Genomic DNA, 23,005 nt, shown 5'->3' with positions numbered 1-23,005 from the left:
GGATTTCTTTTAATAGATGCCAAGAAAATAATGTGGAAGAAGGAATGAACGAGTATTGGCCACGTGTTGGTACTTGTTGAAGCTGGGTGACGGGTACACACTCTAATGTAAGTGAGCAGTGCTGTGCACCTTTACAGGTGAGGAAACTTCACTGTGCTGGGGCAGCAGGAGAACCATGAAGGAAAGGTTCTCTGGGGCTGACTCCATCATGCTCTACAGACCTTTAGGGCAGGACAGACCAGAGGAGGTCTTGTGGGCCTTGCTAAGGAGTTTGAACTTTATCCCGTGCTCAGCATTTCAGTCCCTCTTTACTGTGTGTATCTGGCACCTTGGAAGGGCCTCCGGTCCTGTCTCCCTCCATGGTGGGTGTACCAGTAAGAACCCTTTCAACTGTAAATGCCAGAAATCCAACTCAAACGTACTGACTTATGTGGAAAAAGGAACTTATGATAGGTTAAGGGACTCAGGCACAGCTTGATCCAGATACTCAAATGATGTCAAGAATATGTCTGTCTTCATATCTTGTGTCTGCAGTCCTCTGTGTGGGCTCATTCTGGCTGGCTTTTCCTACATGGTGTCAAGATGGTCACTAGTAGTCCTGGGCTTACAGCCTTTTAGCTTACTAACCCCCAGTGGAAAGAGGGCTCTTTTTCCTAGCAGCTCCAGTGAATCTGCTTCTGCATGCATAGACTTGATTTAAGTGTCCACCCCTGAACCAATCAAAAAAGGTAGCTTTGACTGGGGAAATGTGGACCGTGTGCCTACCCTGGGCACCCTCTCAAACCTCAAGGATTGCCAGTGCATAAAGGTTGGTTTCTTCAAGGAAAACCCAGATGCAGCCTCCAGTAAAGAGGGGATGGTAAGATGCTGGTCCAGTGGCACCTGGCAGGAACACCCTCCCAACACCCCTCACAGGAAGGATCAGCCTCATCTTAATCACATGAAGAGCCGCATGGCAGGGCCCTTCAGCACCCACTACTGAACTAACGCTCACTCTTGTTTTGCTGGGACAGCTGCTGCCTCACAACCTCCACTACCAGCCTCGCGTCTGTGCCCTCCGCCCCACAGCAGACCAGCTGGAATGAGAAAGTAGCCTCTGCGCATCCCCACCTTTCCCTCTCCATGCCTGTCAGGCTCTGCCTCAAGGGGCATGGTTTTCAGGCCCCTCACAACATGCTTGTCCTCTGCCTGGAAATGAGGTGCCCCAGGACTGAAGGTCATGGGTGCCTCAGTTTCCTCTCTTTACATTGGAGGTGGTACCTGCCCCCTGGGTGTGTTGTGAGGATTAAGTGAGTGCAGCGTATTTATAGTGTTAGAGCAGCGCCCGGCGCACAGTAGGTGCTCAGTAAATCCCAGCTGTTATTCTCATCACTTCCGCTGCAGACTATACAACACAATCCCTGCCCATCCCCGTCCAGTCCAGTCCAGTAGCAGGCTCTTAGGTGAAATACAACACAGAGGTTCTTATAATTGAATGCTTGAATGAATAAAAGTGTGTAGGACACTTTTATAACCACTCGAGCCTCATAACTGTGAGCTAGACAGGACAAATCATATTTAGCCTCCATTTACAGATGAAGAAACTGAGGTTTAGACCTCTTGCCCAAGATCACGCAGCCAAGCTGTGGTGGAGGCAGGATTTGAACCAGGGGCTGAAGGAGCACATCGTTGGGACTTTGCTCAGGCTGCCCCTCTGCTGACAAGACCTCCTCTGGTCACGCCTGTTGTCTCCTTCTCAATCTTTCAGGTTCAGTCCCAATACTCTAAACAGTAACGGTGGTGAGAGGTAACATTTATTAAGCGCTTGCTACACTTTGGATGAGGTGCAGAAGGCTTTCCGTTCCAATAAAGTCAGGAGGTAGGTATGACGCTGTTACAGAAAGAGAAACTGAGGCTGATAGAGGTTAAGGAACCTGCCCAACGTCACTCCGTAGGTGTGACGGCCGGGAGTCAAACTCATAAAGCAGTCTGATTCTAGAGCGGGCCTTTCCGCGTTGCTGCCTCCAAGACTCTGACCCCAAGGATGGGAACGAACTCCTTCCTCTTGAGTCTGAAGTCTGGGCTTCGGCCTCTACTTAGCTCTTGGAGCTGTTATTTGTGCCTCTCCTTTCAGTAGGCTGAGAGCTCTTTGGGGCAGGAACTCGACTCTGACTTTTTCACTTCCGTAGCCCCTGCACAAAGAGGCTCTCCATAACACCAAATTATTTCATTCGCCCCTGTGAGGCAGGCAGAGGTGCTCCTAGGTGAGGACAGACCCAGAGAGGTTAAGTGACTCTCCCAAGGCCACCTGCTTGCAAATGTAGGAGCCTGGAGAGGCCCCAGGCTTCCTCGGTGCAGGTGGGTGCAGGGTTCTCCCTCCTCCTTGTCCCCCCCCACCCCCCGCCGCCTTCCTGTTCCCTGAGCGTCGTCGGTGGGGGAAGAGATGGCAGCATAGCCTTAGCTGGGGGCGGGGGGGGGGAGGCTGTACCAAGGACCGCTGGGGGGACTGATGGGCCCTTTTATGAATGCCAGGCGAAGGATGGCGAGTAGGCTGGGGGTGGGCTGAAGGAGGGAAGAAGGAACGGATATTTTTTGCATTTTGACATTAAAAAGTGCAGATCAGATTGTCAGCGACTGGCCAGCAGCATCTGTTTTGGTTTGGAATTGGCAGCTAAGGCGCTGAGCTTCTCCGCGGAAGGAGGGGAGGGGAGGGGAGGGGAGGCTGCGGGCTGGTGGGGCGAGGCGGCGCTTCTGCGGAGGGAAGGGCTCTCCCCTTTAAGAGCTCCGCCCAAAGGGGCGCTGCCACCCCTAAGGAGGCGGGCGCCGCCGCTTCTCATTCATTGTCTTGACAAGAGCATCCTCAGCCGGCAGTCGCAGGCTCCTCCAGCTCCTTCCTCCTCCTCCTCCTCTCCCTCCTCCGTTTGGGGGGGTCACTCATCTCTCAGCAGCAGGTAAGGCTGGAGCCCGCGGACGGGACTCGGCATCGCTGCCCTGGGCCACCTGTGGGGCAGGCGGGAGCCTGGCAGAAGCCCTCCGCGGCGGCCGACAGACTGGCAGAGCGAGCTGGCTCTGAGGCGGGGACAGAGCCCGTTCACGCCCCGCGTGGCGGGACTCGCCTGGGGTGTGGGTGCGCGGAGGAGGGTCCGTCTGCGTGTCTGAGAGCTCCGGGAGCGGGCGAGGGTGAGGGACCACCGCAGCCAAGATGGAGGTGGGGGAGCCCGGGGGTCAGGACACGCGCCGACCGGGCTCTCCCCAGAATGGGAGTCTTTGGGGTGGCAGTGGGGGGCAGGGTGGGGTGAGCCCAGCAGCTGCCCTGAGCTTGGAGACAGGAAGGGGTTGAGAGCAAAACAAGAAAAGACCAAGTTCCCCTTTCCGTGGTTTCCGGGCCTGGTACCTGCGGTGGGGAAGGAGGTGGGGTGGGACGATGGCTTCCTGTCTCCCAACCTCCGATTTGCGGCTCCCCTCTCCCCAGACCCAGGCTCCCCACCTGGGATGGGTCCCCTGCCCCCAGACTGCTTCTCCTCACGCAAGCTCCTCACCTGCTTTCCGGGCGGGTGGACCCTGGAGCCTCCTGGAGAGTCACGGGATGGGCGAGGCTGGCTGGAGCCCCCAGTGAGAAGGGCTAGGCCTGAAGGGGGGGCAAAAGGGTGGAGTTGGGGCCGTGGAGGAGAGGCCCTGGGGGGGCCCCCACGGTGAGCTGGAAGGTGATGCTGCTGGGCGCCAGGATGGGGGCCTGGAGCCTGGGGAGCCAGAGGCAGGCCCCTTGGCTTCGCTGTCACCCAGCCCTGGGGGAAAACCATCCTAGCTGGACCTCCGAGAAGTGAGCGCCGGCCTCTCCCTTCGTGTGGATAGTCCCACTGGGGGTGGAGAAGGCACTAAAGGGCACCTGCTTAAGCAGAGGTGAGAAGGAGAGGTGCATGGAGGAGGAGATGCTGGGACCCGAGCCATCCGCTTGTTTCTGGTGCCCAGAGACCTGCTGGGGAAGCCCTCCTGCCACTGAGGACGTGCCTCCCAGGCAAACCCACACGCCTCTTCCCTCAGCATGTCCAACCCTGGGCCTGGAGGCGGGGAGGGCCCCTGCCTTTAGGCAGCTTCTCCTGTGGGTGTGAGGGTGTGAGGTCTGGACACGGAGGCTGAGAGAACCCTCCCTCCAAGCTGTTGCACTGAGGCCCCGGAGTGTGACCCGTCAGAGAGGAAGGGCTCTGTGCCCGTCAGACATTCTGTGGTCAAATCGGCACTGGGTGCTACCCCACATCAGGCTCTGCTGGGGAGGCTGAGGGTACAGAAGCCAGGCCTGGGGCGGGTTGAGAAGGTGGGCCTTGCAGGTTAGCCAGGGGTGAGGAGGTGTGGGCAAGGCGAGTGTGAGTGTAGCAGGATGTCAATTACAGAGGAGAGCGGCAAGGGGCCGGGGAGACATGCTGGGGAAGTTAGCTGAGACCATGACTGCCAGGCTGAGGGCTGTCCTGGGGGAGATGGGGGCCACTGTAAGGTCAGAGTTGATCTGAAGGGAGAAAAGTCCTCCACCTGTGTGCCTTCCAGGATGAGCCGGCAGGTGGTCCGTTCCAGCAAGTTCCGCCACGTGTTTGGACAGCCGGCCAAGGCTGACCAGTGCTATGAGGACGTGCGCGTCTCACAGAACACCTGGGACAGTGGCTTCTGCTCTGTCAACCCCAAGTTCGTGGCCCTGATCTGTGAGGCCAGCGGGGGAGGGGCCTTCCTGGTGCTGCCCCTGGGCAAGGTGAGCCCCTGGAGCCCTGGGGGGGGCCTCTGGTCATCTAGTGGCCCCCTGGGGGTCCTGATGAGGTGATTGACTATCCCCAAGCCTTCCCGGGCCACAGTGTGGTCGTCTGTAAAATTGAGCTGGGCCAGATGAACCTTATGCTTCCTTCAGCTCCTACATGCAGTGGTTGGATGGAAGCTAAAGCTCAGGGGGGAGATGACACGGGAAGGGACATACAGTGAGTCCTGCAGACCCAGGGCCAGGCCTCCCAATTCTCAGCCTGGACCTTTCTCTCCTCGGGAGCACAAAGAGGGCTGGGATGGAGTCTGGGCAGGCCCAGCAGTGCTCTTAGGGTTTGGAGGAACCTTTCTGAGCCCTTGGGAACCCAGCAAGCTCTGGCTCCCAGCTCACAGGCAGGGGTGATGTAAGAGACCCTCTCCGCTCCCCCAACCCGGCCTCCGTCAGATCTCGCCTCCCCGGCCCTGTTGTCTGCTGACCCCACCCCCAGCACACTCCTGTGCTCTTGGGTGGTGAGACAGGAAGGGGAGACAGGCCCTCAGTTGTTACCTTAAAAGGGCCGATGGAAACAAGAGAAGAGGAAGTGGTTGTCGGGGTGAGAGCTGGGCCCGCTTTTCACACAGGAAGCCCTGCTGCAGCAGCTGTCCCCGGAAGAGCCCATTTCCAAACCTCTGCTCCTGCAGGGGGGCCGGTTATGACAGACTTCCCCATCCCTGTCCTTTTGGAAGGACCCATCCCTACAGCCCCATCATTCACACTTCCCTGGGGAACTCCAGCCCCAGTATAACTACCCCCCGCCAGCCTGTCCCATGCCCAGGGCCCTGGCCTGTCTTCCCATGGGAGCCTCACCTGGGGAAGCTGGGCTGGGAGTACCGGGCCGCGGGGCATGGATGAGAAACTGAGCTAGAGATGGCAGGAACTTGGCAAGGCTCTGACAGCAAGGCAGGACCAGCCCCGTGCGCCCATCCTGCGCTACTGAGTTGCCCAGACAACTCTGGGGCTGGGGCAGAGGCCCAAACCCTCCCACCCCAGGCCCTGCTCTGCCTCCCAGGGACCTCACAGCTTTTCTCTCCGTGCCTCGTGGAGGGGAGTGGGGAGGTTGGATTGGGTTTGGAGGGCAAAAGCACCTCCCTCAGAGGCCCTGCTGTGTCCTCTAGACTGGACGTGTGGACAAGAATGCGCCTACAGTCTGTGGCCACACGGCCCCGGTGCTGGACATAGCCTGGTGCCCGCACAATGATAATGTCATTGCCAGTGGCTCCGAGGACTGCACAGTCATGGTGAGTGTGGGGACACATGGGCCAGGAGGGGGCTCCAGCACTGGAGCTGACGTTTGGAGCCCCCAAGACTCACTCGCCGCTTCTCTGCAGGTGTGGGAGATCCCTGATGGGGGCCTGATGCTGCCCCTGCGGGAGCCTGTCGTCACCCTGGAGGGCCACACCAAGCGCGTGGGCATTGTGGCCTGGCACCCCACGGCCCAGAATGTGCTGCTCAGTGCAGGTGCCCGGGGGAGAAGCAGGGAGGGCTGGTCCCCTGACAGCGAGGGTGGGAGGCTCATGGCTTCTGACACTGGGGGCATCGCCCAGGTTGCGACAACGTGATCCTGGTGTGGGACGTGGGCACGGGGGCGGCGGTGCTGACGCTGGGCTCGGATGTGCACCCGGACACAATCTACAGCGTGGACTGGAGCCGAGATGGCGCCCTCATCTGTACCTCCTGCCGCGACAAGCGATTCCGCATCATTGAGCCCCGCAAAGGCACCATTGTAGCTGTGAGTTGCCTTGACCCTTGACCCTGAGACCTTTGCCCCTCCTACCCACCACCAACCAGGCCCCTAGATGCTACCCTCTCCCAGCTGGGGCCTGGCCCTTAGGGGATGCGTGCGGATGCCTGACCAGTCCCCTCCCTTTCCTTCCAGGAGAAGGACCGTCCCCACGAGGGGACCCGGCCTGTGCGCGCTGTGTTTGTGTCAGATGGAAAGATCCTGACCACAGGTTTCAGCCGCATGAGTGAGCGGCAGGTGGCGCTGTGGGACACGGTGAGTGCCCGGCGGGGAACAGGCTTAGTCCCAGCCCTGCCAAGTGTCTGGCTGGAAGGCCATGGCCTCAGTTTACCCACCGCGAGATGGGGTTTTCCGCTGGCTGGTCTTTGAGCCCCCCACCCCACTCCTGCATCACTGGACCACACCTGGGCCTGACAGGGCCCAGCTCATTATAACCCCCTGCCCGTTTCTACAGAAGCACCTGGAGGAGCCGCTGTCCCTGCAGGAACTGGACACGAGCAGCGGTGTCCTGCTGCCCTTCTTTGACCCCGACACCAACATTGTCTACCTCTGTGGCAAGGTGGCCCCGTTGGGCAGGGGGTCGGGGGAGCGAGGTGGGCAGGGGGACTGGGAAGGGACCACGGCTGGAGGCATCTGCCGGTGTTGATCTTCCCTTGCATCCACCACCTGCAGGGTGACAGCTCTATCCGGTACTTCGAGATCACTTCCGAGGCCCCATTCCTGCACTATCTCTCCATGTTCAGTTCCAAGGAGTCCCAGCGTGGCATGGGCTACATGCCCAAACGTGGTCTGGAGGTGAACAAGTGTGAGATTGCCAGGTAACTGCCCCTGACCCTGACCTGAGTATGCTCCTTGGGCAGTGCCGACCGCATGCCGAGCTTCAGTCCCAGCCCAGCCATGCTGTGGGTGCTGATTGCCTTCCTGTTTCCACAGATTCTACAAGCTGCATGAGCGGAGGTGTGAGCCCATCGCCATGACGGTGCCTAGAAAGGTGATGCCCCAGTGTCCCTCCCCGGGCTCTCGGAGTGGCGGGTGGTGGTGTGGCCCAAGCACTTTCTTAACCAGCCTTGGCCTTGCCCCACAGTCGGACCTGTTCCAGGAGGACCTGTACCCGCCCACTGCAGGGCCTGACGCTGCCCTCACAGCTGAGGAGTGGCTAGGGGGTCGGGATGCCGGGCCCCTCCTCATTTCCCTCAAGGATGGCTATGTGCCCTCAAAGAGCCGGGAGCTGAGGATCAACCGGGGCCTGGACACTGGGCGCAAGAGGATGGCACCTGAGGCCAGTGGTGCTCCCAGTTCGGTGAGAGGCAGATGGGAGCCCGGGAATCAGAACAGGAAGATGGGGTAGGGCAGGGGCTGCTACTGATGTGGTCATTGACCCAGTGGAAAGAGGCTGGCATTTGGGGCAGCCCAAACTCACAATGTTGGGGATCCTTTGGGGGCTGGGAGTGGATAATCCTGAGGCCTCAGAAAACAGGTTTCAGGCTTATAGGCCTGCAGCTCTCTGGCTGAGAGACAGAAGGGCCCAAGCCCTGGGGCTCTTGGGAGGAGGCCTAGTGGCCAGGGAGGAGCTGGGCCTGATGTAGCCCTGGATCCCCCAGGATGCCGTATCCCGGTTGGAGGAAGAGATGAGGAAGCTCCAGGCCACGGTGCAGGAGCTACAGAAGCGCCTGGATAGGCTGGAGGAGACAGTCCAGGCCAAGTAGAGGACCACCGGCTGAGGCCAACGGCATCGCCTCCCTCCCTTCCACTCCCACTCCTCAGGCCACAATGGCAGATAAGAAAATACTAATAAAATGGCTTTATTTTCTGGTACCTCTCAGACTCCAGTGACTGGCCACCAGATGCTGGGTTTCCTGAACTGACCTGCGCTTGAGCTTCCCCCTCCATAGCCTTGATGAGCTTGACCCATAGCAGGGGCGGGCTGGGGAGATGCCTCAGAATGCCCTACACCACAGACAGGAACAGGCCTTTGCGGGTGGGAGCCATCCTGTGCTGCTGTGGGTTGGAAGCCTGCTCTGCTCTCAGCTGGTAGGTCGGAGCTGCTCAGGGCTCTAGCCTGGAGCCTCGTTCATTCCCACGTTTACCCCAAATCTGCCTTTGCTGGTCAACCCCAACATCAGCTTGCATGCAGCTGTCCTGACACTGCTGCTTGCTTGTGGGGAAAATGAAGCAACCAGCACTTGCATGACATCTTTCAAACTGTAAGCCCAAGGGATCAAAATAAGGGGTGCTTTTGTAAGAAGAAAACTTAGAATCAAAGCAATAGGCCCTGACCCTAGTTTACAAGTGAGGAAACTGAGGCTGAGAGCAGGAGCGGGGCTTGCTGAAGGACAGATCCCGAGTCAAGATGCAAGTCTCCCCTTCTAGTTCAGAGCCTTCCCTGCACGGCGTGGCTGCCTCTTGAGCCCTGTCTGTGGCTTCCACCTGGGTCTGGCCTCAATCTGTCAAGCCCTATCAAGGGGGGACTTGGAAATGGGTTTCCGATGGCCAACTTAGCAGGTGATCCCCCCTGAGCTGGGACACAGGACTATTGGGGATGGGTGTCCCGGCCACAGCAGGGCTTTGTTCATCCACATAGGGACCACAGCAAGGACTAAATGTCCCCTTTGAACCCCCATTCCCCTTTGGCATGCCATACAAACGTCCCTGTCTGCCCATTTGGGTCTCAATCTCTATGCGAGCCATGTGAGCCTGGGCAAGTCACTTCTCTCCAGGCCTCAGTTGCTCATCTATAGAATGGGGAGGGATTCCACCACAGCTCTGTGAACCCAGGGGGTGGATCCAATCAGGGGTGTGGTACAGAGAGAAGGAGACCATCTGGAGCCTGGGCCTCAGCCTCCCACACAAAGGGATGATGGGCCCTCCTAGTGAAACAGACTTGTGGGTAGTCACTAGTTCTCCTGGCCCAGGGAAACGGACAAAAGTTCAGGGAAGGATCCCTGGAACTCAGAAGGGTTAGCCCCTACTCACCATGATTTCCAGCTTCCTCTGAGAGAAACAAGAGAGGGAGATGGGGGTGGGGGGGTGGCAGTAATTTAGGGGCCAAGAAACTGGCCTTGAAAACAGGAGAGAAGGGTGGGTGGGATGGATGAAATCTGCAATTTCTCACCCCCAAAGAGCTCTGGCCCCAATTAGCACACTTTCTATTCCTCCTGGGTCTCAGGGCCCTCATCTATGCAAGGCCTAACCAACCCTGGCACCTGTGTCGACTCTAGGGCATCACATGCCCCAATTTTGTGGCTCTGGTTGGCCTTACTTTCCTGCTGTAACCCCATCCCTATGCCCATCCCACCCCTCCATTCCTGAAAAACCTCACCAGCTCTCCAGGGGCCGCTGTGGCCACATCAAGCCCAGGGCCAAAGGGTCACTGGACCTTCTCCAGGGGCCAGAAAACACCAGCATTCCAGGTGTTGGGAAGCCCCTGCTGGGGTACCAGGTCCCTGAGGCTGTGAAGGGCTTGGGGAACCAACAGAGAAAGTGTGGAATCTTCTATAATGCCTCTGACATTGGGATGATATTAGGGAGAGGGAGAGGTTTGTTAAATTGCCCAGGGCCCTGCAACCCTGAGCACTTCTCATCTATGCATCTTGAAGGAGAACAGAGCAGGAACCCCCAGCAATGGTCAATGAATGCGTGGGTCGGGTGGGTAGTGGCCGTACCCCTAGGGGGTCCACCAAGGATTACAAAGAAGACCTGTGAGGCCCACCCTGGAAGGGACTTTAAGAACTGAACTTTCGGGCTTCCCTGGTGGCACAGTGGTTGAGAGTCTGCCTGCCAATGCAGGGGACGCGGGTTTGAGCCCTGGTCTGGGAAGATCCGATGTGCCGCGGAGCAACTAGGCCCGTGAACCACAACTACTGAGCCTGTGCGTCTGAGCTTGTGCTCCACAACAAGAGAGGCCGCGACAGTGAGAGGCCCGCGCACCGCGATGAAGAGTGGCCCCCACTCGCTGCAACTAGAGAAAGCCCTCGCACAGAAACGAAGACCCAACACAGCCAAAAAAAAAAAAAAAAAAAAAAAGTACTGAACTTTCACTTTATAAGTGGGGACACAAAGGCCTCTGTGTGGAGAGGGACTTGCCCAAAGTACAACAATGGAGAGTGGAGGGCAGGGAGAAGCCAGGCCCTAGACCCGGCCTCTGCACACCTCCCACCCTCCTACACACAACACACACTGACACTGAAGCTGGGCCTGACTCATAATTTAATAGATGTGCAGGTCCGGGTCCCTTATTTCTGCTGCTCACGGGTCCACTGCTCTGGAGTCAGGGTTTTCTGCTCAAAGGCATGGATGTGCAGGAGCTCTTCTGCTAGGCAAGTGTTCACAAGCCTGAGAGAGAGATGGGGTTAGAAAACGACAGGCTGGGGCCTGGGTCGCAGACCCCGAAGCTAGGGTGAGCCGGGAGACTGGAGGTGTCCCCCAGGTCGTAGTCCCCGGAACCTAGCAACAAGTGAGGTAGAGGGCTAAAGTCTCAACATTTGAAGCAGAGGCCATGAAGGCGGGATCGCTGGGGTCGTGGTCTGCGGTGCTGGGCCGCGTTGGTGGGGGTGAGTTAGGTTTCGGGGAGCGGCCGGGGATGTGGTCCTGGAGCTGGGGCCGCGCTGAGTGAGGCGTTCCTGGGGTCTCACCGGTGTCTCTGAAGCAGCGGCTTCCCCTCGAACTTGGCCGACACCACGAGGACTCGGAAGCTGGACGCGCAACGGTTGGGAGTCGTGTCCTCCACTTCCTATGGGGCAGAATGGGGTGCATGGTACCAAGCCCGCCCCTCAGGAGCCCTGTTCCCCTCGCTGGGCGAGTGTCCAGGCCGCTCAACTCACCACGTGTTCCGCCTCCAGGTCCCGCTGCAGCTTCTCCCGGAGGTACTCCGCGCTGAGTTCCATTGTGGCAGCCCAACGGGGGCGACAGCTCAGCGGGGACAGAACCCCGGCTCGGACCCCTGCCACACTGCTTCCGCCCTTACTAGCGCCACTTCCGTTGAGGCCTCTACTTCCGCCCTTACTAAGGCGTCAGTAAACACAGTACTTCCGCCCTCTTGAAAGCCCAGTTTTCCAACAGTCTCCGGTTTCTGCACCTACCATCAGTCAGCCAATCAGAGTCTGCATAAGGCCCCTGCGGACGCTAATTGGTACCCGCCGCCTGCACAGCAGCCCGGGTTCTGTGCCCCGGTTTGGACACCCTAGCTCCAGCTAGGAGAGGGTGCGCGAGCCTGCATTGCTGTGGCCTCTAGGGTACCTCGGGATTGCCCCCAAGCGCTTTTTCCGAGACAAGCATCTTGCGGCCCTGGCAACCCAGCTCTCCCCGGGGTCACAGGCCAGAGCAATCAACCCCCAAGTTCCGATGGGCCCCACAGGGGGCGCGGCGAGGCCCGGGCGCTTCTTCGGCGTCTACCTGCTCTACTGCCTGAACCCTCGGCACCGGGGCCGCGTCTACGTGGGGTTCACGGTCAACCCTGCTCGTCGGGTGCAGCAGCACAACGGGGGCCGCAAAAAAGGCGGGGCCTGGCGGACCAGTGGACGCGGGCCCTGGTAAGAGACGGCGGGTCACTGTCAGGAGGAGGGCTTCTAGGAGAAGGCCGGAGCCGGCGGAGGGGAGGCCCGCTGAGAGGGGCGGGGCCGGCGTGGCGGCTGAAAAACAGGGATGCGGGCGGGGTCGTAGTGACGAGGGCGGAACTATCGCGGGGGAGAAGGGGTAGTGGGGAGGCGGAGCCCTGTGAGTCTGGGCTGTGGGTCTCAGAGGAGGGGGTTGGGTGGGAAGGGGACTGATGATCTAGGTTTGGTCCACCGACCAGGGGCTTGGTGAACAAGGCTGGGTTGGAATAGAGAAAGCCTGGAAGGGAGAGGAACTGAGGAGGGCTGTTAAATACCTGTGACTGGAGGCGGGGCCTGAGGTTAGCAGGTGCGAGGGGACATACCCCCATGAAGGGGGCAGAGCCTCGTGGGCTAGGCTTGAAGACGGGTGTGACTCCCCTCTCAGGTAGGACCGGAGGCGCATCATGGCGAGGGCATTCGGTTTGACACGGGGAGGGGCGAGGGGCTCACAGGCCGCGCCCTTCATTCTCTTCCCCAGGGAGATGGTGCTCATCGTACACGGCTTCCCCTCCGCAGTGGCCGCCCTTCGGGTAAGAAAAGAGATGGGGGTGCCGGGAGGACGGGGGATAGGGCTTAGGGCCTTCCCCGGGCAGCCCTGAAGCTCAGTACTCCCCGCCTGCAGTTCGAGTGGGCCTGGCAGCACCCGCAGGCCTCGCGCCGCTTGGCGCACGTGGGTCCGCGCCTGCGCGGTGAGGCCGCCTTCGCCTTCCACCTGCGCGTGCTGGCGCACATGCTGAGCGCGCCGCCCTGGGCGCGCCTACCGCTCACCTTGCGCTGGCTGCGCGCCGACTTCCGCCAGGATCTCTGCCCGCCGCCGCCGCCTCACGTGCCGCTGGCCTTCGGGCCTCCGCCGCCCCGGGCCTCGGCCCCGAGGCGCCGCGCGGCTGACACCGAGTCCGAGCTGGAGCACGACGCCGAGACCCGCTGCACCCTGTGCGCGCGCGTGCTCCAGGTAAGACTCTCCACCTGCTCTCCCGGTCAGGGCGGTCTAGGGTTCAGAGGACTCAAGATGAAGCTGTTTCTTGAGGGACTGGGCAGCCCATTGACACCCTTTGGCCAGTCTGCCCCCGTCTCTAAAACGGGGATCATAGTGCTTGCGGCCATTCCTCGACGCCAGTATCCTCTTTTCAGGGCCTTTGCCCTTTCCCTTTGACTGGAAGTTTCTTCCCTAGACCTTACGTCTTGATAAAATGCCACCTTTCCTCCGTGAGGTCTTCCTTGGCTCTCCATCTGAAATTGCCACTCTTGTACACTTCCCTGGTTTCCTTTAACACTTATCATTGTCTGACATACTGTATATTTTATTTACCTTATTATCAGTTTCTACCCCCCCCCCCCAATTCTAAACTCTGTTGGGGCATTTAGTTCCTTTTCACTACTGTAGAACAGGGTCTAGTGCAGAGCAGGTGGCCAATAAATATTTAATAAATTAATTGAGATGATGAGTCTGGCTTATACTGACCCCTCAGTAAATGTAAGTTGAGCTCTTGCCATTCAGAGATTAAGTGACCTGCCTGAGATTGCTCAGCCTTTAAGGAACTCTAGGTCTGGCTGCCCTGCCATGGTGTTATATAATCGCTGCTAACACTCAGAGAAAACTGGCCAGCTTAGTCCCCGTGGGCCAGTATTTTAACGTCTCCGTGCCTCAGTTTCTTCATCTATAAAATACAAATAATAGTATCAGTAGTGCATGTCTCACAAGGTGGTTTTATGTGAAGTCTTGAAACAGTGTGTGGTCCATAGAAATTCTTCACCATCGCTAGCTACGTCATTACTCCCCATTTTCTTTCTTATCTGCCTGCCACCTCTGACAGGATGAAGAAGACCCCCTGTGTTGCCCCCACCCTGGCTGCTCCCTGAGGGCCCATGTGATCTGCCTGGCAGAGGAGTTCCTGCAGGAGGAGCCAGGGCAGCTTCTGCCCCTAGAGGGCCAATGCCCTGGGTGAGTCCAGCACCCCTACTCCAGCCTGGTTTAGCTCTGGGAAGACAGTGGCCGGTTGTCCAAGTCCAAGCCTGGGGTAGTCCTCATCTTAGCACCCAGGTCCTCGCCTGGAGGAGACCTGTGATCCTGACTCTGTCTCCTACCAACCGCACCCCTGGTAGCTGTAAGAACTCACTGCTGTGGGGAGACCTGATCTGGCTGTGCCGGATGGGCACCGAGGAGGAAGAGGAGGACTCGGAATTAGAAGAGGTGAGAGGTGGCTTGGGCCCCAGCCTCACTACCCCACCCCATCTCCTGGGCTGCCTTTCACCAACCCTCTTGTCTCCACAGGAACACTGGACCGACATGCTGGAGATCTGATCCTCAGCGTCCCCAACCTCTGCCCACTCCTTTTCTGTGCCACGCCCTGTGGGTCTGGGCAGTTTTTACTTGAGTACAATAAAAAGTCTGAGTTAAGGTACTTTCTGGTGTTTGCTGGGGGGTGGGAGAGTGGGGTAGGAGGCAGAGGCCCTGCCAGTCACTGGGGCCTGAGGAGGACAGAGTGGGGAACGGCCACAGGCCCCAGCACGGACCAGCCTCTGAAGTCACATGGTCCTTTGAGGGCTTGGGAGACTCACACCCTGCACACAGAGCCCACCCACCTCCGGTGCCCAGCTTGACGCTGGACTTTAATCCAGATAGTAAGGACAAAGGCCAAGGAGGAGAGGGGGGATGCTGTCCCCCCATGGGGTCCTGTGGCTCTCTAAGCCCCAACTCCTTCTCATCTCTGTCTGCAGAGCCTTGTTCAAACCCACAGAAAGAAAAACACCTTCTGGGGGCTCTTGTTTTACCAACCATGAGTGAGGCGCCGTGCTGTCCCACGGGAGCCGCCTTCCCACGGGATCCATGGAGCTGGGGCTCACTCCCAGGGTTATTCGACTTAAGCATTCTGGCTCTTTCCTATCCTTTGCTGCCTCAAAAAGAGCCGGCCCTGCTCGGCTCTGCCCCAAACCCCATGACCCGGCCCACGCACATCCCTCTGGACTGGCCTCGTGGTCAGAGCCAGAAGTTCCTGGAACAATGTTTGGGCTGCTGGGGGCCTGTGGGCTGCCTTCCACCTGAACCCTTGGCCTCTTCAAGACTGGTTGGGAGCCAGCAGGAGGGTGAGTATCCCACGTTTCTCCTCCACTCCTCTGCCCTTTCTAGACTGGGTCCGTTAGGTAAAGCTGTCTTTTGGCCCCCTTTTCAGGGGTGGAGTTTAGAGGGCAGGTCGGGAGCCAGGATTACAGCTCGAAACACCAAAAAACAAAAAAGAAAACTATTGCACCCTTGTGTCTAGTTTCAGTCTTCTATTTTCTACACACTAAACCCACATCTTAGGTTTTCAGGCCGGTCTAAGCTTGATTCCAGCTGGGCACTGAGCAGGGTAGCACAGAGGGGCCCTCCCATCCCGAACTTCACCCTTTCCTTCCTGGACGACAGCCAAGTCCCAGTGCCGGCTCCAGATCCCTCCCACTTTGGACCTACAAGACCTTCAGCTCAGAGAGCAGTTCTGCACTCACCATACCACACCCGTTCTAAGCCACAGCACACAGACGTCACAAGGCCAAGATCCAGAGAAGTCAGGTGAGAGTGAGGTTGTGGGCTGGCTGGGCTGGATCTCCCTCAGCTTGCGCTGCTGGCTCTTATCCTGTCGCTTGATCTTTCTGGTCCAGCTTCTCACATCCTGCCCTTTCCCCATGGATTGCCCATCTCAATCTACAGCCTGGCCTGAATAATCCCCCTCCTCCTCCTCCCCCTCCCGCTTCACTGCTCCCTCTCCTCCCCCTCCTCCAGTGAGTCATCAGTTTTGCCCATTCACATACCAGACTCTGGCTCCCCAAACAGTTGCTCAATTGGCTGTGTTTTTCTTCAAGCTGGGGAGGGTAGCTGGGCAAGCGGGGTCTCAGGCCCAACTGGCCTTTGGGAGTTTTCCATATGTGAGGGGCCAGGAGGGGAGCTCAAGGAGGGGACGTCAGGGAGGAGCCCACCAGGATTAGGCCTGGAGGCAAAGCAGGAAGAGAAAGCAAGCCGGGGCTGGCAGGAAGTTCAGACAGGCAGGACCTAGAGTAGGTTTTCTCAAGTGCACAATGGAATCCCCTGGAGAGCTTCCAAAAAACTGCTATCTGGGTCCCATCCCCAGAGAGTGTTTTAATTGGTTTGGGATTTTAAAAGCTCTGCAGGCAAATAAAAATGAGCCTGGGTGTGACCCACTGTGTGAGCACTGATCTGGCTTTGAATCCCAGCCCCACCACTCACTAGTTCTGTGAGCGTGGGCAAGTGGCTCCCTCAGCCTCAGTTTCCTTACCTTAAAGCAAGAATTCAACAGCTGGCACCACTGTGATATTGTTAAGGGAAGGAAGCTACACTCTCGCCCCTGACGTGGCAGCATGGAGCTGGTCCAGGACACCTCCCGCCCGCCACTGGAGTACATGAAGGGGATCCCTCTCATCAAGTACTTTGCAGAGGGACTGGGGCCGCTGCAGAGCTTCCAAGCCTGGCCCAGTGACCTGCTCATCAGCACCTACCCCAAATCTGGTAGGTGATGAGGGCACCAATGCCTCTCCTGGGCTGCAGTCCCCACCTTGGGCCAGGAGGGGCGTGCCCTCAGCCCTGCTCATCTCCCGTTTCCCTTTCTCTCCAGGCACCACCTGGGTAAGCGAGATCCTGGACCTGATCTACCAGGGTGGCGACCTGGAGAAGTGTCAAAGAGCCCCCATCTTCGTCCGGGTGCCCTTCCTTGAGTTCAGGGTCCCTGGGGTTCCCACAGGTGTGTGGCGGGGTGCTGGGGGCAAGCAGAGCGGAGGGAGGTAGGACTCGGGCTCCAGCTCAGCCGACTTTTCCCTACCTACGGCTTAGGTGCTGAGCTTCTGGAAGATACACCAGCCCCACGGCTGATCAAGACACACTTGCCCCTGGCTCTGCTTCCCCCAACCCTGCTGGATCAGAAGGTCAAGGTGAATGGCAGAGGAAGCCAGGGAAGGAGGCTGCTGGGGCCATCCCAACTTCGGCCCTACCTTCTGGGAAGGTCTTAACTTCCTCCAGCCTGGTCTCATCTTAAGGGAGGCGGGGGGCATCTGCCTGATGCTCTGGTGGGGTCAGATAATCTGGTGAAAAGGAGACTCCTCTGTGCAGGCTGGGGCTCCCAGGCCCATGGAAGAGGGGCTGATGGGAATCCAGCGTGCCTTGTTCCAAATTCAGGCAGAGTGGCATTGAGGGGATTAGATTAGTATAAAATATGGTTTCAGGGACCAGCCCAGAGTTCGGCATCAGAGCAGGGTTCAAGCCCTAACTCAGTCTCACCCACACCATGGGACTGCAAGCGAGTCAGCCTCCAGACCTGTTTCCCTCGGCCAAACTGAGAGAACCTCCCTGACAAGGATGCTGTGAAGGGTGGGACACCTAGTGCCCGGTGTGCTGTGTGGTCATGGTGCTGGGGTGGGGGTGTCATCTGCCCCTCCAGGTGGTCTACGTTGCCCGCAATGCAAAGGATGTGGCCGTCTCCTATTACCACTTCTACCGCATGGCCAAGGTGCACCCTGACCCTGGCACCTGGGACAGCTTCCTGGAGAAGTTCATGGCTGGGGAAGGTGGGGCTGACTCTGGAGGAAGGAAAGGGGTGGGGTGGAGCTGAGGGGCACCAGCTACAACTTATGCCAACCTCTGTGTCCATGCCCCCTGCCCTTTTCCGCAGTGTCCTACGGGTCCTGGTACCAGCACGTGCAGGAGTGGTGGGAGCTGAGTCACACCCACCCTGTTCTCTACCTTTTCTATGAGGACATAAAGCAGGTGAGACCACCTGCTTCTGCCTCCCTCCATGTCACACGCAGAGAGGCAGGAACCTCACAGTGACCTGCCAAGGCCCTCTCAGCCCCCCTCCCCTATGACAGCCCACAGCCCAGTCCCCCTGGATCCCCTCCGCAGGACTGAGCAGCAGTGCCCCCTTGCAGCAGCGCCCTGTATAGCTCTCATCTCCTAGCACTCGAGTCAGCAACACGTGCACTCATCCATCAGCTAGTTACTGCTGTTGCTTCTCCTGGGGCCATGGTTATGAAAGAGGACTGTCCCTCCTCTCATCCAACAGGAACCAGACATCTGTAATAAAGGATCACAGGGCAGAAGGCAATCAAACCTGCCCTAGGGAAAGATGACCAGAGAGTCAAGGAACAGGGTCTGAGGTCTCTAAGCAGAAGTGGCCAGATCCCCACAGGGTTAGAAAGGGGCCTCCCTTCTGTTTGCTCAGCAAGCAATCCAAACCTCCACTGAGGAGCCCTCTGCTGCTCCAGAACCCCAAAAGGGAGATTCAGAAGATCCTGGAGTTTGTGGGGCGCTCTCTGCCAGAGGAGACCGTGGATCACATCGTCCAGCACACGTCTTTCAAGGAGATGAGGAAGAACCCCATGACCAACTACAGCACCATACCCATCAAAGTCATGGACCACAGCATCTCTGCCTTCATGAGGAAAGGTGAGAGCCGCCCCAGGGAGCGGGCGCGGGCGCGGGCATCTGGGGAGAGAGTGGGGGAGCAGCAGCTAGAGCCGCCCTTCAGCCACTCAGGGCCTCCCCTGCGGCGGGGACCTCCCTCCTTTCGTCTCTCCCAGGCATCACTGGGGACTGGAAATCCACCTTCACTGTGGCCCAGAATGAGCGCTTTGAAGCCGACTATGCCGCGAAGATGGCAGGCTGCAACCTCCACTTCCGCTGGGAGCTGAGTAGTGCTCATCAGGATGAGCGTGAAACAAGCCTCAACAATAAAATCTGATGTGTGTTAAACAGAGCCTCTGCTGGAAGCAAAGAGCAAACCTGAGCTAAAAGGGTAAATGCCCATTGGGACCAAATGAGGCCATCTTCCCTGGTGGCCTCCAGCTCGCCCTAGTGGGGAGGGAAAGAAGGGTCTGGAAAAGTAAAACCCACGAGACATGGACAAGGAGGGGGAATATTTATTTGATCACAAAATCTCGTGTTGCATCCCCCTTCGAGGATATCAGGAGACTGCGAGTCTGCTAGGCCGCTTCACTTTTTCTTGGGCTCCTTACAAGCCACCACGTACCGCTGGGCCACATTGAGGGGAGGGGAGTAACCATCTGCATACGAGGTGTCTTCAAACAGGACCGAATAGTCATCCTGGGGCTGCAGTAGGGGGCAGACAGGAGTCACTGGTCAGAGACCTCCAGGCGAGGCCCCCCCAAACCGAGATAGACAGGAACCTCTGGCTCGTGGGCCCCCAGCCTCTCCTGTCCTCGTAGTCACTCAGGAAGTCTAGATGTTTGAACCTAGTCCCTGTTACAACAGAGCTCTTTCCTCAGCAACAAAGGGCCAAGGGTAAGGGATGAAGAGCAGGGAGAAGGGAGACTTGCCACCTATGTGGATGGGCCATAACTGGAGGGTCTGGTACCAGGGAGCCTGTGTTAAAGGGATCAAGGACAACCTAGAGGGGGACTTCCCTGGTGGCAGAGTGGTTAGGAATCCGCCTGCCGGTGCAGGGGACACGGGTTCGATCCCTGGTTCCAGAAGATCCCACATGCCTCGGAGCAAGCAAGCCCGTGCGCCACAAATACTGAAGCCCGTGTGCCTAGAGCCCGTGCTCTGCAACAAGAGAAGCCACCGCAATGAGAAGCCCACGCACTGCAACGAAGAGTAGCCCCCACTCGCTGCAAATAGAGAAAGCCCACGCGCAGCGACGAAGACTCAACGCAGCCAAAAAAAAAAAAAAAGCCTAGAGGGCAGCAGGCAGGTATCCTGGAGGAAGAGGGGAGGAGAACAGCCTTTAAACTACCATCAGGTGATGCGTGACCAGGGTGTCAGCAACGTCAGGAGCTTGAGAGAAAGCAGCTCAGCCAAGGAAAGGGCAGTGGTGCAGGAGTCAAGGGTTCCAAAACAGGCCCTGGGCATTGAACTTCCCATCTTGGTGCAAAAGTGAGGTTAGACTAAAGTATGCTTCGGGTCCATTCCGCTCAGGGCTTGCTAAGGCTCTGAAGCTTGGAAAGAGGAGGGTTGGCTGGTGCTGCCCTAGAGGGCAGGGCTGTAGGGCAGACTAAGCAGAAGACAAAGGCCAACTTGCAGGACCCTCCTAGCTCAAAGAGGCTGTAAGATGAGGAAAAGGGGATGGAAAGTGGGAAGATGTTCCATGACCCAGCTGGTCCTTGTATCGGGCTAGTGTCTCTCCCGTGGAGGCTGGCTTACCCGTTGCGGGGGCGTGTGGATCAGAGCACGGTAGAAGCAGGTGGTCTGGGGATACAGGGCCAGCACGAGCTGCTCCTTCTGGAATAAGGCTTCGGGGTCCGTCTCCGGGTTGGCCTTCCACTGGGGCAGTGGGATGATCCGCCGGCGGCTCAGGGTGTGTCTCCTGGCGGGGGCGAGGGGGAGCTGAGGTCAACCCATGGCCAGGTGGGGGCCCCATCCCAGCAGCTTAGCTGCCCCCAGGCTTCCATGCCCCCCCCCCCCCCCCGCGCCATGAGCACACTCACTCTTTGCCTTCTTCGTCAATGTCATCTACCTCATACCTGCGGGTAAACAAAAGGAAAGCGGTGGATGCAGGGAGGTGCATAGTCCAAGTCAGGGAGCCCCGAGGAAGCGGGGGAGGAGGGCGGGGAAGGGAAGTAGCCCCAGGAGCCCACTGCTTCACACACCATCCCCACTGGCACCCAAGGGAAGCTGCTTTTCTCCCATCTTGCAGACGGGTGAGAGTCACAGCCCAAGTGGGTGTAGTGACGGAAGAACAGCCCACAGGGCTGGGCGTCCACTCACTTGTTGGTGGCATGGCTATAACTGACCACCTCGGCCAGGATCCACTGCTCATCCCCATCCACGGCCTTCACCCGGGCAGCCACCTTGTCTCCGGGTTTGGCCACGTAGTCCCCAGAAGCTGGAATGGCCCCACAGAGGGGCGGGGGCCTGAGGGTGGAGTACAATGTCACTTCCAGTCCCTTCCTTGCCAGCGCCCCCAGCCCTGGGCCCGCCCTCACTTGTCACCGGGCTTCCCGATCCACAGGGGCAAGGTCATGGCTGACTGCTGCAGCAGGGTCATCAGCACGCCCCTGCGCATGGTCTTCCGAGGGGGCTCCGAGTCATTGTACAGGCCCGCGATCTTGGCCGCTGTGGGAAAGAAGTGAGCCCTTGAGACACCAGGGACAGGGTGCCCGCCCCCAGGCCCACCCTAGCCTGCCTGCATCGGGCTGTCAGAGCTCAGCCTGCAGCCCCACCGCCCAAGTTAGCACCAAGGGCCCAGGTGCCATCCTGCCCCTTCCACCAGATGCCCACAGTCAGACCGCCCTGACCGCCCAGATGGTGAGACACCAGGAGGGTGGATACCCTAGGGAGAGGGAACTAGAAAGGGCAAAAGCTGGGATTCGGGGGTTCTGGTCACGTTCTATTTCTTGATCTGGGTGCTGGTTACATCGGTTTTGTTCCATTAGTGAAAGTTTCGGTGAGCTGTATGTTCACTTACGTGTACTCTTCTATGAACATATGTTGTAATTCAACAAAAAGTTTTAAAAAAAAACTAACTCTCCAATGTGGACAGACCCCTGACCTCCTCAGGCATGGTTCAACACACCCAGCCACTTCATACAAACCCAGCTGGCAGTGTGACAGCATTTTTGATGGGTGAGGAGTTGCACACGGGGGGTTCACTGGGGCAAGAGAGGTGGGAAAGCCACAGCAGCCTGAGGGATCTGGAAGCCAGCACCTCATGTAGGTAAACTCCATGTGGAAGGCTGGCTTCAAGACACCCAGGGTGCAGCTCTGGTTCTCCCCACAGCAAGAAATGGGAGTGGGTGGCAGTAGGAAGGAGGGAGGTGACTGACCCAGGCAGTAGAGGGAGCAGGGGAATCAGCGTGGTCTGCAGGGAGCTCTGGGGATGATCCCCATTCCCTTCCCAACCCCAGGCTGCCCAGGCGCTTCTCTGTCAGAAGCCCCCGGAACAATCCCACCGGACTGAGGTCACAGGCTCCCCTACAGGGAGACCTGACTGCTGCTCTCAGGAACCCTCACTCCGCCTGGTCCAGGAATGCCGGCCTGGTCGTCTCTAACTCACCAATCCGCCTCTCTTCCAACAGAGACTTGATTTCCGCAATCTTATCTAGGGCTTTCCGGAGGATGCTGAGGGCAGGGAGAAGGGAAAGAAGAGGTCTGGATGAAGCACAAAGCGCAGACTTCCTTTTCTCATTACGGCAGGCTGGCTAGCTCAGACCAACCCTGATGCTGGAAACTATAAACCCTAGGCATGTGTTTTTTAATCTTAAAAGCATAAAAGAACTGATGAGACAAGAGGAAGTGGCAGGCCAAAAAACCTAAGAGGGTCCTGGAGAGGTAAGCAAAGCAGAGAGCTGCCTTGGCCGGAGTGAATCTGACAAATCCTGAAGAAGTGTTGCTGGGTGCCAGCAGACTCTAACAACCTCTTGCGATTCAGAGGACAGAAGTTAAAACTTGGGGTCTGCCCTAGTGGCACCTGTAAAAGAGACATTCCAGAGGACTGTGGGGAGTTGTCTCGGCTCAGAGCAGGGCTGGGGGTGGAGGGAACTCATCCCTGAAAGACTGCAGCCCCAGGAAACCTCTGGAGTTCGATTACAGGGGTTCCAGGGTGGCTGGGACCCAAGCAACCTGGCAGAAGTGCACACAAATCCTTGCGGGAAGAAGGCTTCTTTATCCTAGACCTTCGGGAACCTCCCCCAAAGAATATCTCAACAGCAATAAGCAGCATAGAAGCCACTTCAGGTCATTTATTCTCCAGCACATTCCTCTAGCAAAACTTTAGTAAATGCCCAGGTGTTTCCGAAGGCCTTGGTTCAGACCCATGAGAACACAGCACAATAGTGTCACAGGAGGTGTCCCAGAGGGTGTGACTCTTGTGGACCCATCAGGCAAAGAAAGGCCAGAAGATCGGGCAAGGGGCAGCCTTGGCAGAGGGAACTGGGCAAACCAAAGCAGGGAGGGATGAACACCATGCCGACAGG

The 23,005-nt window shown here is 58.2% G+C and overlaps 5 protein-coding genes across 15 annotated transcripts in view; 3 read left to right on the top strand and 2 right to left on the bottom strand.

Annotated features, from left to right (window-relative positions):
* The first annotated feature begins 2,772 nt into the window (after positions 1–2,772).
* CORO1A (coronin 1A) lies at positions 2,773–8,315 on the top strand. The gene is made up of 11 exons (XM_082429455.1): positions 2,773–2,930; positions 4,519–4,717; positions 5,875–5,997; positions 6,088–6,217; positions 6,304–6,488; positions 6,636–6,755; positions 6,955–7,059; positions 7,173–7,318; positions 7,434–7,491; positions 7,585–7,800; positions 8,102–8,315. The coding sequence occupies exons 2-11, from the start codon at positions 4,520–4,522 to the stop codon at positions 8,204–8,206; spliced, it is 1,386 nt and encodes a 461-aa protein (XP_082285581.1). The 5' UTR covers positions 2,773–2,930; position 4,519; the 3' UTR covers positions 8,207–8,315.
* A 2,374-nt stretch (positions 8,316–10,689) lies between these two features.
* On the bottom strand, positions 10,690–12,470 carry BOLA2B (bolA family member 2B). Its single transcript, XM_082429469.1, is given in 5 exon segments — positions 10,690–10,832; positions 11,132–11,229; positions 11,321–11,451; positions 11,454–11,574; positions 12,367–12,470. Coding segments are annotated over 5 exon segments (504 nt in total). The 5' UTR covers positions 12,421–12,470; the 3' UTR covers positions 10,690–10,732.
* Positions 11,570–14,493, top strand: SLX1A (SLX1 homolog A, structure-specific endonuclease subunit). 4 transcript variants are annotated; one of them, XM_082429465.1, is made up of 6 exons: positions 11,570–12,028; positions 12,570–12,621; positions 12,714–13,043; positions 13,906–14,033; positions 14,126–14,282; positions 14,364–14,493. In XM_082429465.1, exons 1-6 carry the CDS (start codon positions 11,841–11,843, stop codon positions 14,391–14,393), a joined length of 885 nt encoding a protein of 294 aa, XP_082285591.1. In that variant the 5' UTR covers positions 11,570–11,840; the 3' UTR covers positions 14,394–14,493. The 4 variants fall into 4 exon arrangements, with proteins under 4 accessions (XP_082285591.1, XP_082285592.1, XP_082285594.1 ...); XM_082429466.1 differs by having other exon boundaries at positions 14,195–14,282; positions 14,364–14,489; XM_082429467.1 differs by lacking the exon at positions 11,570–12,028 and adding an exon at positions 12,339–12,476 and having other exon boundaries at positions 14,364–14,489.
* Positions 14,494–14,520: 27 nt separating this feature from the next.
* Positions 14,521–18,824, top strand: LOC309645010 (sulfotransferase 1A1). 6 transcript variants are annotated; one of them, XM_082429464.1, is made up of 9 exons: positions 14,521–15,175; positions 15,495–15,638; positions 16,367–16,589; positions 16,696–16,821; positions 16,911–17,008; positions 17,515–17,641; positions 17,746–17,840; positions 18,295–18,518; positions 18,653–18,824. In XM_082429464.1, the coding sequence occupies exons 3-9, from the start codon at positions 16,442–16,444 to the stop codon at positions 18,696–18,698; spliced, it is 864 nt and encodes a 287-aa protein (XP_082285590.1). In that variant the 5' UTR covers positions 14,521–15,175; positions 15,495–15,638; positions 16,367–16,441; the 3' UTR covers positions 18,699–18,824. The 6 variants fall into 6 exon arrangements, with proteins under 6 accessions (XP_082285590.1, XP_082285588.1, XP_082285589.1 ...); XM_082429462.1 differs by having other exon boundaries at positions 14,525–15,175; positions 16,406–16,589; positions 18,338–18,518; XM_082429463.1 differs by having other exon boundaries at positions 14,525–15,175; positions 16,371–16,589; positions 18,338–18,518.
* A 151-nt stretch (positions 18,825–18,975) lies between these two features.
* The window catches only part of SGF29 (SAGA complex associated factor 29), a 28,004-nt gene continuing 23,974 nt past the window's right edge, over positions 18,976–23,005 (bottom strand). For all 3 annotated transcript variants that reach the window (XM_082429456.1, XM_082429458.1, XM_082429457.1), the window contains 6 exons: positions 22,087–22,151; positions 21,017–21,146; positions 20,799–20,945; positions 20,519–20,554; positions 20,235–20,397; positions 18,976–19,181 (listed from right to left, as the gene is read on the bottom strand). In XM_082429456.1, the coding sequence (XP_082285582.1) occupies positions 19,065–19,181; positions 20,235–20,397; positions 20,519–20,554; positions 20,799–20,945; positions 21,017–21,146; positions 22,087–22,151 (658 nt within the window). In that variant the 3' untranslated portion in view covers positions 18,976–19,064. The remainder of the gene's footprint in view (positions 19,182–20,234; positions 20,398–20,518; positions 20,555–20,798; positions 20,946–21,016; positions 21,147–22,086; positions 22,152–23,005) is intronic.

Source organism: Balaenoptera physalus (assembly GCF_965194825.1).
Source record: "Balaenoptera physalus genome assembly, chromosome: 16".
Lineage (NCBI taxonomy): Eukaryota > Metazoa > Chordata > Mammalia > Artiodactyla > Balaenopteridae > Balaenoptera > Balaenoptera physalus.
Note: the sequence above shows the minus strand (reverse complement) of the source record. Positions and strands in the feature narration are given on the sequence as shown.

Bases quoted from the DNA above. Each gene is read 5' to 3' on its own strand.
- CORO1A (XM_082429455.1), top strand. From the start codon at position 4,520: ATGAGCCGGCAGGTGGTCCGTTCCAGCAAGTTCCGCCACGTGTTTGGA. The intron at 5,998-6,087 runs GTGAGTGTGGGG...GCTTCTCTGCAG, and splicing joins CCGAGGACTGCACAGTCATG to GTGTGGGAGATCCCTGATGG. The intron at 6,756-6,954 runs GTGAGTGCCCGG...CCGTTTCTACAG, and splicing joins AGGTGGCGCTGTGGGACACG to AAGCACCTGGAGGAGCCGCT.
- SLX1A (XM_082429465.1), top strand. From the start codon at position 11,841: ATGGGCCCCACAGGGGGCGCGGCGAGGCCCGGGCGCTTCTTCGGCGTC. The intron at 12,029-12,569 runs GTAAGAGACGGC...TCTCTTCCCCAG, and splicing joins ACCAGTGGACGCGGGCCCTG to GGAGATGGTGCTCATCGTAC. The intron at 12,622-12,713 runs GTAAGAAAAGAG...CCCCGCCTGCAG, and splicing joins CCGCAGTGGCCGCCCTTCGG to TTCGAGTGGGCCTGGCAGCA.
- LOC309645010 (XM_082429462.1), top strand. From the start codon at position 16,442: ATGGAGCTGGTCCAGGACACCTCCCGCCCGCCACTGGAGTACATGAAG. The intron at 17,642-17,745 runs GTGGGGCTGACT...CCTTTTCCGCAG, and splicing joins GAAGTTCATGGCTGGGGAAG to TGTCCTACGGGTCCTGGTAC. The intron at 18,519-18,652 runs GTGAGAGCCGCC...CGTCTCTCCCAG, and splicing joins CTCTGCCTTCATGAGGAAAG to GCATCACTGGGGACTGGAAA.